At 42.4% G+C, this 12,295-nt stretch overlaps 1 protein-coding gene across 1 annotated transcript in view; it reads left to right on the top strand.

Annotated features, from left to right (window-relative positions):
- jak2b (Janus kinase 2b) overlaps positions 1 to 12,295 on the top strand; it is a 46,653-nt gene that overhangs the window by 27,038 nt on the left and 7,320 nt on the right. The window contains exons 5-19 of the mRNA XM_020469698.2: positions 5,171 to 5,316; positions 5,602 to 5,893; positions 6,602 to 6,721; positions 6,877 to 7,034; positions 7,141 to 7,252; positions 7,427 to 7,613; positions 8,267 to 8,391; positions 8,581 to 8,715; positions 8,944 to 9,031; positions 9,538 to 9,665; positions 10,024 to 10,162; positions 10,465 to 10,616; positions 10,739 to 10,889; positions 11,231 to 11,367; positions 11,594 to 11,783. Of these exons, the coding sequence (XP_020325287.1) occupies positions 5,171 to 5,316; positions 5,602 to 5,893; positions 6,602 to 6,721; positions 6,877 to 7,034; positions 7,141 to 7,252; positions 7,427 to 7,613; positions 8,267 to 8,391; positions 8,581 to 8,715; positions 8,944 to 9,031; positions 9,538 to 9,665; positions 10,024 to 10,162; positions 10,465 to 10,616; positions 10,739 to 10,889; positions 11,231 to 11,367; positions 11,594 to 11,783 (2,260 nt within the window). The remainder of the gene's footprint in view (positions 1 to 5,170; positions 5,317 to 5,601; positions 5,894 to 6,601; positions 6,722 to 6,876; positions 7,035 to 7,140; positions 7,253 to 7,426; positions 7,614 to 8,266; positions 8,392 to 8,580; positions 8,716 to 8,943; positions 9,032 to 9,537; positions 9,666 to 10,023; positions 10,163 to 10,464; positions 10,617 to 10,738; positions 10,890 to 11,230; positions 11,368 to 11,593; positions 11,784 to 12,295) is intronic.

The following is a 12,295-nucleotide window of genomic DNA, read 5'->3' as shown; positions in this document are numbered from 1 at the left end:
TTTTTTGTTACTACATGATTCCATATGTTATTTCATACTTTTGGTGTCTTCACTATTATTCTACAATGTAGAAAATAAAGAAAACGTTTGAATGAGTAAGTGATCTAAAACTTTTGACCGGTAGTCGAAGCTATTTCTATGACTGAAGAATGGCCATGGAGGGGATGTGGACACGAGGGCACAGTTATTTCAGTCCATACAACAGCACTTTATCTCTAGGTTTGTTGCTAAGCTTGTGTCAAGTAGACACTTATCGAACACATGATACTGAACAATCTTACAGATTACCATACAAGTAGTTAGTAGATACAGTGGTTGATACAAGTGCTCTCTCTAAGATGCTATCCCTCCTAATTCTACATACCTTTGAAATAAAACCTGTCTTGTCAAGACAAAGACTTATGCTTTTACAAGAGAGGAAATGCATTTTTTACCAATACAATTATTTATCACTTGAATTGTACCTTCATGCTTGTTGACAAGATTATACAGGGTTATTTAAATGTTTTATGTTTACTCTTCTCTACCATTTGTGTGACTTGTTGCCTTCCCTATCAGTCGCTTTGTTTTGTAGAGGGATGACTACAATATGTATTATTTTACCAAAAGGTTGGCTGGACCTCTTTGAAATCACGTAGATCACATCATTACGCTCTTTTTGTTTACAAAGCCCTCCACAAACTTCCGACTTACCTTACATCACTGTTAAGATTTAAAATGACAAGTTATCAAACCCGTTCGTTCACTCCTTTTGGTGTATTGAGAAATAGGTAAATCAGCCTTTAATATCCTTGCACCTTATGTGTGGAATGATCTACAATACACTTTAAAATGGGAGGAATTGGTGCCTCTAGGGCATTTCAGATGGTTGTTAGGGGAACTTTTCTACTTAAGAATGTGTCTGTTTTTATGATTGTGTTTTGCTTTTCGTGTATTGTTGTGCATTTTTATTGTGTGTATGAATATGTAGTTTCAATGTGTTTTTTTGTATTTTGTGAAATTTGGTGCTTAGTGGTGCAACGGGTCACAAACCTCACGGTTCGAATCGGATCACGGTTTTGAGTCACGGATTTGATCATTTTTTGGATCAGCAAAAAAAAAGGGGAGACAACTTTGTTTTCCATTTAATACTTAACCTCTTTAAAGTGTAATATGAGGCATGATACCTTCTTCCTTTGAACAGTAGTGAATGAAACAATGGCCTGTGTCTACATCATTCAAAAAAAGTTAAGAAAGAAAGCAAAGCAGACCTGAGCTTATAACTTCAAATTATTTTTCAAAAATATGAGCATGTCTACATTGTCTGGGGAGAGGGTAGACCTCTTTGCAGTCTTCATGTCCCCTGCCGTGGAAAACACCCTCTCGCTAGGAACTGAAGTACCAGGCACAGCCAGGGAGCATCTTGCCATCATGGCAATGTGAGGGTATTTACACTCATTGCTTTTCCACCATGCCAGTGGATCACCATCCAGTGGAACGCCGCTTGCTGCCTTGTAGGATGCCATCTCCTCTTTGATGGTGTTGGCAAATGTCTTGCCTGTGTCCTTGCTCGCAAAGGTCTCCCCGAAAAGCTCCTTCATGGCCAAATTATTTTATTTTGTGGAGAAGATGCCTCTGAGTCTGCTCCTGTCGGCTCTGTGGCTTGACCCTGCAGAAAAAATGACTTGATCTATTAAACTAACTATTTATTTCAATTTTTCATAGAACTAGAATTGTGGCAATAACATTTAATAAAAGCCATTATTATTCCAAATCAAAAGTGGATGATTCTAATAGCAATAGCATAGACTAAGATTAGACTGCACTATATTTATTATTTAAGTCATTCACACTTTTTTATTTTTTAAATATTTTTTTTAACCTCTTCAGTGGCCACAAATCTCAGTGGTGAGATCACTGTATGTCCTCCGGTATAGGGCAGGGTCTAGGTAAGACAGGGACTTTAACCTTGGATCCAGTGCAGTAGATCTATGAAGGTAGTCCTGTGCATTAGGGGGGTATCTGGGGTTCAGGTCCTCTCTAATGGCAGCCTTGACATCTCTAGTGATGGTGTTGTCTTCCTCACTTTGGGCCATGGATTGTAGAATCCTTGTTTTCAGAGGTAGGATCATGGACACAGACAGTGCAGTTTCAGCGCTCAATAGGGTTGTATCTGTTTTGAGGGGTTTGAGCACCTGGAGGAACTCCTCTGCCACTTTCACGTCATCATCAGACAAGGTGACGATGTCTTTATTTTTTTTAGGGTCTTGTCTGTCAGTGCAGAGTATACAGCTGCCTGCTGCTCAAGATGGTGCTCCAACATGTCATAAGTGGAGTTCCATCTTGTTGTGACATCTTGTATGAGATGTGGGTCGGTAGCTGTAGCATTTCTTGGCTGGTCTTAAGCACATGAGCGGCTATTGTGCTTCCTGATCCTCCCAAGGAGGCGGTCCATCTGGTTCACTGAGATTCCCCTTTGGGATACTAAATTGATCACGTGCAATACCATTTGTATTTCATATACCTTTGACTATTGGATGTTCTTATAGGCACCATAGTATTGCCAGTGTAACAGTATAGCTTCCGTCCCCCTCCTCGCCCCTACCTGGGCTCGAACCAGGAACACATCGACAACAGCCAAACTCAAAGCATCGTTAACCATCGCTCCACAAAAGCCGTGGCCCTTGCAGCGCAAGGGGAATAACTACTCCAAATCTAAAAGCGAGTGACGTTTCAAACAGTATTAGCGCACACCCAGCTAACTAGCTAGCCATTTCACATCGGTTACACCAGCCATTAGGCTGATAGGCTTGAAGTCATAAACAGCGCTGTGCTTGCGAAGAGCTGCTGGTAAAACGCACGAAAGTGCTGTTTGAATGAATGATTACGGGCCTGCTGCTGCTCAGTCAGACTGCTCTATCAAATCATAGACTTAATTATAACACAGAAATACGAGCCTTTGGTCATTAATATGATCGAATCCGAAAACTATCATTTCGAGAGAAAAAAACGTTTATTTCAGTGAAATACGGAACCATTCGGTATTTTATCTAACAGGTGGCATCCCTAAGTCTAAATATTCTTGTTACATTGCACAACCTTCAATGTATGTCATAATTACGTAAAATTCTGGCAAATTAGTTCGCAATGAGCCAGGCAGCCCAAACTGTTGCATATACCCTGACTTTGCGTGCAATGAACGCAAGAGAAATTACACAATTTCACCTTGTTAATATTGCCTGCTAAATCCAGTCTAAACTGGATTAGTAGTTATAACTAGTGATTATGATTCATTGTTTTTTATATGAGTTTAATGCTGCAGTGATAAACATCCCAATAGATTTGGTGATGGCTTTAGCCCAGTATGATTCTGCAGCAAAGGGCTGCTTAAATTCCACGGTGAGAAGTTGTTGCCTCCCATCACTGACACACCAGACTGATGACACTTTAAATGTGTGGCCATGCTCGATGTATTTCCATGATAATACGGCTTTCTTGTAGCACAATGGCTCCTCACTGTAATGGTGTTGTCCACCACCCTTGTTCTGTCATCATATTTGACAGGGAAGCCAAAATGCTCCCATAAATGAGACTTAAATTAAGCGGGAGGCTTTTCCAGTTCTTCAGCTCCTCCGCCAGCCATGGCTGTCACTACTCTTTAGTCTTCTTTGCTTTTTGCAATGCGACCATCCAGGATTGATTCGTTGGGATTCAACATTCCCCGTTCACGTGAACAGTACACACAACCGATTAAATTTTTTTTTTGAATCATCCTTCAGGCTTCAAAGTAAAACATTGCACACATCTGTCCTGGTTATCTTTTCACTGCATCGAGATTTAGGGACCCGAGTCTTACTGATCATTCCGTACCACGCAAATTGATGTAATTATTTATTTACTAACTAAATGATAACACAGGATACACACACACACAAAGTATAGGTTATTGATTAGAAACTTAATACGATGAAAACAGGTCCCTAGTAGACTAACGACAACATGACTGCTTGTTTATCAGAAGAGAGAGAAGTAGAGGGGACAAAGAAAGAGAGGCAACACTTATACACTTCTAACTACGCTCAAAGTAATACTAATACTTTGCTCCGAACCGCCACCCATTTGGGAAAGAAATAATGAATGCATTTACATGTTTCAAGGTCTTCCTTCGTCGTTTCTCTCTGTTGGCTCAGGCCTTCGTGGAAAGGGCTCTGATGGGCATCCTCCCAAGCTCCCAAGTGTAAGGCTCTGATTGTCCACAAGAGGTCACAATGTCCTTGTCCTGTAGTCTGAAGCAGGCTTACAGGGTGGTGTTTACTTTCACTTCCCAGGAAGGGGGGGATCCTCTGAAGACAGCTAATCAGCCGTGTCGATGAGAGCAGTGTAGTTGACGATGATTTGAAGAGAATAACAGGTTGATCCTACTTAAATTCACTTTCTTAGATACTTAGAACAGCTACTCAGCCGTAACATCGATTGTTAGGGAGGCTACTTTGTCATCTTCACCTCGTGTTGATTTTCAGGGTTGTGACCAATGTAGACCTAAGCTGCAGCTTGAGTCCTTCTAGTCTGATATGTTAATTCTCAACTCACCCTTTATACACTCAGGTAAAAAGGGGGTGTTTCCGTCATGCTGACACGCTCTCTGAGCTCCCACGGGTGTGGCTAATTACTTGGCAAAGTATCATCCAAGCTATGATCTTGTTAGAAAACTAAAATCACATTCCTATCTTAACAAACATATTCTCTTCATCTTTGATATTTCCTACACGCCATAAAGGATTTAACCTGACATACACAATGTGATAACTCTTCAAGTTACAATATTTTTAGACCATATTTAATGACAACACAAAATAGACATTAATTTCCCGTCTCATAATACCCCACATCCGGATGCTAGAAATATTGTCCCAGTGTTCACTTTTGGACATTAGCGTTTCTGAGCGGAAAAATCTTCTGGAGACACAGGGACATTCCAATACCAATACTAGAGACCAAATGGAGTTGTCTGCTGCATATAATTTACAATTGGCGTGAGGTGTCATAAAACCCCCACACCAATCCCTCTTCCCCTCTGCGGGTGAGAGGGATCTGTAGTCGTTGAGCCGTTGTAACCTGATCTTTGCATCCTCACAGGAGAGTCATGACAACTACAAAATATTAACCAGCCCACCTCTGTCTCTGTGTTTAGTGGAGGAGTGACTTTGTGAATGGCTGGGTGAAGATCGCCAACACACATGAGACTCAGGAGGAGTGCCTTGGCATGGCTGTATTGGACATGATGAGGACAGCCAAGGAAAGACAAATGTCTCCGCTGGATATCTACAATTCCATAAGGTGCAGAGGAAAGATAAATACATGTCCAACCACTTAAGTGGTTTAACCTGGTAGTACTGGGGGTCAGTTGTAGCTAGAGACAAATGTCTCTGCTGCATATTTACAACAATGCCATAAGGCCATACCTAAAATAATACTGTAAGTAGTATGGCCAACAGAATGACTTGAATTGGCAATGTAAATTATTTATGGTCTATTGTGTATCTTGGTATTCTACAGGTACCTATTATACTAACCTATTCCATATGGCTTGACTTATCCTATTCTTCCCCGCTGTCACCTCAGCTACAAGTCCTTCTTGCCCAAGGAAATGAGGGCTCACATCCAGGACTGCAACTTCGTGACCAGGAAGAGGATCCGCTACCGCTTCAAGAAGTTCATCCAGCAGTTCAGCCAGTGCCGGGCTACGGCACGCGACCTGAAGCTCAAATACCTCATCAACATGGAGTCTCTCGAGCAGGCATTCTACACAGAACGCTTCCAGGTCAGGGAATCCTCGGTAGGGCAGGTCACCATCATCGTGACGGCTGATCATGGCATCCAGTGGTGCAGAGACGGGCACAAAGACTCTGAGCAGGTACTCACAGCAGTGTTGTCCAGGTTGTTCATGTTCACGTGTCTAAGGGGAATTTGCTGAAATGTTATAATTATCAGACTTATCACTGACTATATTTCCCTGAAAGTGGAAGGATCAATACAGCAAATTAGTACACTATGATTTGAGTGGAATCTCTTACTTAGTGGAAACATGACTGAACTCCTGGTTCCCTAGTATAGCCTATGAAATAATTTCATACAGTAATCCCAGTGATTTAGCTAGCTACGATGGTTTCATGCTGTTGTCAGGAGGGTTTTACTGTGAAGTTGAATTTAGGGTGGTGATGTCATGTTATTTTGTAGCTTTGGCCTGGCCGTTTTATTCTTTCCTAATCCACGGTTAGAGGTGTTAATGTATAATTGAGTAATTCATGGGTTTAAGAGCTGTTACAGTAGGTCAACAGTGGCTTACATTGCTAATGGAATCTAATGCCGATGGATTGCATCAGATCAGTCTGTGGTGTTTAACAATTTAAAATGTTCAAGGACTTAATTTTCTCCAGTGAAGATGGGCAAAAGCAAATACTGTACTTGGCTCATTGCTGGCTTAGAACTAATTGCGTCATGCAATTTTCTGCTTCTTGGCACTAAAGGTTATTCAATCAACACATTTGACTTTGTTTCAGAAGAATGATATCCTCTAGATTGAGTCAAATGACGTCTTGTTTTCCCACCTTTTTCCGGGCAGGACCTGCAGACCTACTGTGATTTTCCAGACATTACTGACATCAGTATTAAACACGCCAATAAGGAGGGCTCGATGGAGAGTCGAGTGGTTACCATCAATAAACAAGACGGCAAGACTCTGGTAAGACTGACGTCAGCCTCTCACCTCCACTAGCCTTTCTTAATATTCACATTGAAACAGCCACAGTATTGAAACCTCATTCTATCAAATTGAGTTTTTATTGGATTGGATAAATATTTTGACAATTGTATTCTCATCCTTTTGCACTGTCTCAGGAGCTGGAGTTCAATTGCCTCTCTGATGCTCTGTCCTTTATATCGCTGATTGATGGCTACTATCGTTTGACGACAGATGCACACCACTACCTCTGTAAAGAAGTGGCACCCCCTGCACTGGTGGAGGCCATTACCAGCCACTGTCATGGTCCCATTTCGTAAGTGAAGTTTGGAATCCTACCCTTAGAGCACTGTGCATCATCTGATTGTGTATCAATAACTTACAGAGATGCATACATAGATACACTCTGTGCTTCTCCACAGAATGGATTTTGCAATTAATAGACTGCAAAAATCTGGGAACAAGCGGGGTCTGTACATCCTGCGATGCAGCCCTAAGGACTTTAACAAATACTTTTTGACCTTCACCGTGGGGGTATGTAATGTATTTAAGTTATACTTTTAGTACATAACCGATTTTTTTTAAATTAATGAATTTTGCCATTTTGGAAAACCTTTGTAGAATTTAAGCAGTTTGGAACATATTTAACTATCATGTCACAGGAACACTGATTTGATTATAATTTCTTGCTCCTGTGCTTTCCTTCAGGTATACGATGGCATTGAGTACAAGCACTGCCAGATCACTAAGGCTGCTAATGGAGAGTTCAATCTGAGTGGAACCAAAAGGAACTTCAGCAACCTCCAGGAATTGCTGAGCTGCTACCAGAAGGAGACTGTGCGCTCTGATGGCATCATTTTCCAGTTCAGCAAGTGTTGCCCACCCAAATCCAAAGGTAACTGAGTTTAAAGACTCACTCCAGCTATGTTGGAATTTTTCCAATTGAAAAACAAAAACTATATCCCAAGCATAAATACAGTAATGTACACACACTTAATGGTAAAAATATATGTTTTGAGCAAAATATAATTTTTCTAGACACAACTGGGGCGGCAAATAGCCTAGTGGTTAGAGCGTTGGGCCAGTCACCGAAAGGTTGCTAGATGGAATCCTTGAGCTGATATGGTAAAAATCTGTCGTTCTGCCCTTGAACAAGGCAGTTAACCCATTGTTCCTCGGCCGTCATTTTAAATAAGAATTTGTTCTTAACTGACTTAACTGCCTGGTTAAATTAAAAAATAAAAACTGGAAACTTCAAGCTGTAGGCCATTCATGGGGTTTGTCTGATGTGATGTCATCGGCCTCCCCCTTGCTTGCCTACTTGTGCCATGTCATACCAAGACTAGCTATTGAATGTGCCTTCTATTAAGTAAATCGGGTGATAAATGAGGTGAAAAGGAGACTGGAGTGCCACCTTAAATCTTGATTTTTTTTTACCTCTAAATCGGCAGAGAAGTTCTTTGACATGTTGAGGCATTGCTCCACTTAAACTCAATATACTGTCAATGGTTAAGGCTGATTTATATGGTCCTCTTGTTTTCTTGACAGACAAGTCCAGTTTACTGGTATCCAGGAGTAACAAGGGCTCAGACGTGCCGCTCTCTCCCTCCCTACAGAGACACAACATCAACCAAATGGTGTTCCACAAGATCAGGAAAGAGGACCTGGAATATGTAAGCATTTCACGTTCAACACAGACACACAGTCTTATTGTCATTCATACAGCAAAATTGTAGATGTCATCATCTCACTGTTTAGTACAGTTTTGGATAACCAGCATGCAGTGTCTGTTTCTTATCAATGAAAGATTCAGGAATGCATCCTTTTATTGTAGACATTATCTTGTTTGTGTGTTTTTTTAGACTGAGAGTCAAGGCCAAGGGACATTCACAAAGATCTTCAAAGGGGTCCGCAAGGAGCTGGGAGACTACGGGGAGATGCACCAAACAGACGTCATCATGAAAGTCCTGGACAAGGCCCACAGGAACTACTCGGATGTAAGAAACTAAGATTATATACACATAGAAGACATTAAACAGTTTCCTGAGTTGATTGGCAAAAAATTAAGTACTTAATCTTTCTACAAAGAAAGTAAGAGCAGGTGACTAATTGCCTGTGGTCATGTCTATTGGCGTTATTGTCTCAAATCAGCCATTGTCTATGGTGGGCTGTAATGAATGATGACGGTGTTTATTAATGATGGTTATCTCTCTCCTTCTCTACAGTCTTTCTTTGAGGCAGCCAGCATGATGAGCCAGCTATCTCACAAGCACCTGGTGCTGAACTACGGCGTGTGTGTGTGCGGGGAGGAGAGTGAGTCAATCAATCTGTCCCAGTTGGGAAATGTATATAACAGATAAAGCAAGTGAATGAGTGTGTCCCTCCATCCATAATACCTGCCTGCGTTTTAAGCTTAGGTTATTATCCTTTAATGTCCACTCCCCTACTGTGACTGATGATACTCTGACCCGTTGTAATAATCTGTGTAACCTGAAGAAGAGACCACAGCAGAGTCAAGGTGGGCTATTCTTAGGGGGATTACAATACCGAGCTGTTTCATCAAAACCCTCTTACCTGACCATTCTTAATCTGCCAGCCTCTGTGCCCTATGAGTGTTCCTCTGCTGCTTTTAGATTGACCCATGTTGTCTCTGGTATGTAATGTAGTGGAATATGACTGGAGGGCTGGATTCGATGAAAGCTGATATAGCGATATTTATGCTTTATTGCAAAAAGGTTCATTAATAGTGGCATTTGCTAAATCCTTTGGGACAATGTCTTGTGTTTTAACCCCTGTAAAAATGCTGTTAACTCTTACAGATATCATGGTGCAGGAGTATGTGAAGTTTGGCTCCCTGGACACATACCTGAAGAAGAACAAAAACTCAGTCAACATCCTGTGGAAGCTTCAAGTGGCCAAGCAGCTTGCCTGGGCCATGCACTTCCTGGTAAGGCTGAACCCAACCTGTACTACAGACATGGCTGCTCATTGATAAAGGGACTCTATGGATAATTATACATTCTCAGCGTTACAAGCCACAGACTGCACCAGTCCATCAGTGCCTGCAGGAAGTTTGTGAATGTTTAGTTAGTTGGTGTGATGCACCTCTGCTCCTGACTGTTCCATCTCCTCCCCTCCTGACTGTCCCGTCTCCTCCCCTCCTGACTGTCCCCTCCCCTCCCCTCCTGACTGTCCCCTCCCCTCCTGACTGTCCCCTCCCCTCCCCACCTGACTGTCCCCTCCCCTCCCCTCCTGACTGTCCCCTCCCCTCCCCTCCTGATTGTCCCCTCCCCTCAATCCCGCAGGAGGAAAAGAACCTTGTTCATGGGAATGTCTGTGCCAAGAACGTCCTGCTGATCCGGGAAGAGGATCGGAAAACTGGGAATCCCCCATTCATCAAGCTGAGTGACCCTGGTGTCAGCATCACTGTCCTGCCCAAAGATAGTGAGTTCTCCTCTCTCTTCCTCTGATACACCGGTGTTACCACTAGGCTGCCAGAAGGGGGCAACGTTTATCCATCAAAACTCAGTTGTGTGCACGAAGTTACCCCAGCTTTGACCTGAGCCACACCTCCAAAAATCCTTGAATACCTCGGTTTTTACGACCTTTCACATCGTAAAATATTACAACCTAGATATTATATTCAAATCATATTGTACTATTTCAGAGTTATGATTATTGAACACTAAATGCTGTGTGAATTGATTGTCAATGAATTATTAATGACATATTATGGTCTGGCCCAGTTTTGGTTGAGCGAATCCCCTGGGTGCCTCCTGAATGTATTGAGGATTCTACCAACCTGAGCCTTGCAGCAGACAAGTGGAGCTTTGGCACAACGCTGTGGGAGATCTGCAGTGGAGGGGAGAAACCACTGGCGACACTGGACAACTCTAAGGTGAGGATCACATCAGCTATACCAGTATGTTTTAGAAATATGTAGCAGTATGTTTACACTAATGCAACTTGATATGCAGTCCTACTACAAACAAACATACATCTAATGATTCTTTGGTTCAGAAAAACCTATTTTACGAGGACCGCCACCAGCTGCCTGCTCCTAAGTGGACTGAGCTTGCTAACCTGATCACCAGCTGCATGGACTACGAGCCCACGTTCAGGCCCTCTTTCAGGGTCATCATCAGGGACCTCAACAGCCTGTTCACACCTGGTCAGTGCATTGCTACAGTCATTGCAGATTTAAACTGGGTCATACTGATGGGTCCTTCATTGAGTTGATTGTCTCAAGGAGGTCATGATTATTATAATTGTCACACAACATGTTGTTATAGGAAGAGGAAATTATGGGTGTAATGGTGGCCATATTACCAGCCTATATTATATCTAGGCTGTTACCGGTGTTTGTGTTTTAGGTGGACCAAGTGCTGCTAGGGGCTTAAAAGAGATGGGGAGAATCCAAGCAGACATGGAAAAAATACAAGTCTCTGCAAAAAATACTGTCATTCTTGAACATGTCTATGTGATTTGACATTGTGCTGTTTTTGCCCACAGAATATGAGCTGATTGTGGAGAGTGACCTCCTGCCAAACAGAACAGCAGCGTCACCATGGGTCACTGGGGCTTTTGAGAACCAGGAGCCAGTCCAGTTTGAGGAGAGACACCTCATCTTCCTACAGCAGTTAGGCAAGGTAAGGAACCACAGGATCACAGCCAATGATGGCCACAAGCTAAGGAATCACACTCATTGTCATGAACAATGATGACCACAGATGATCATTCATGGTCTTTGAACACCACACAGTGTTCTCGTTTGTGGATGTGTCTGATTCCGTCTCAAAGCGCTTCATTAAGTAATCAGCTGAATTTAATGTCATCTCTTCCGTCCTACTTAATCATGTTGGTTTCTTCCATCAGGGTAACTTTGGCAGTGTGGAGATGTGCCGGTACGACCCACTCCAGGACAACACGGGGGAGGTTGTGGCTGTGAAGAAGCTTCAGCACAGCACGGCAGAGCACATGCGGGATTTTGAGCGGGAGATCGAGATCCTCAAGTCTCTTCAGCATGAGAATATCGTCAAATACAAAGGAGTGTCTTACAGCGCAGGTACCGTGTGACGTGTGGGATTGGCTTGATTCCTCGCGTCCTTGCCTCCTTTCGAAAAAGGTCCAATTGAAATTACTCTCCACTACTGCGTCATCGGGCAAATTACGTTTACAGAAGAGGAATCCCAAAATGCGTATGTAAAGTGGTAAGGTACATCCATGTATAGATCTATACATGGATAAGTAGCATACCATTTTACATGTGCATGATTTTCTCCTCTGAGAAAACAACAGGTGATTCAAAGGGGGTGTGGCGGATTTCAAAACAATTCTGCAATAGGATACACCTGAGTATCTTTGGCCGGAGGAGGCAATCGAGGAGAGGAGCAAACTCCTCAGTTCACTTTACAAGTCACTGTCCTACATATGGCAACAACTTATGTCTCTGTGTCCAGTATGAAGGAAGTTTGAGGTACAGTAGTTGTGCAAGCCAATGCTAACTAGCATTAACGCAATGACTGGAAGTCTATGGGTATTTATACTGAACAAAACTATTAACTCAACATGCAACAA

The sequence above is a fragment of the Oncorhynchus kisutch genome, linkage group LG3, assembly GCF_002021735.2.
Source record: "Oncorhynchus kisutch isolate 150728-3 linkage group LG3, Okis_V2, whole genome shotgun sequence".
In the NCBI taxonomy this organism is placed as follows: Eukaryota; Metazoa; Chordata; class Actinopteri; order Salmoniformes; family Salmonidae; genus Oncorhynchus; species Oncorhynchus kisutch.
This window is presented reverse-complemented; position numbering and strand designations above follow the sequence as displayed.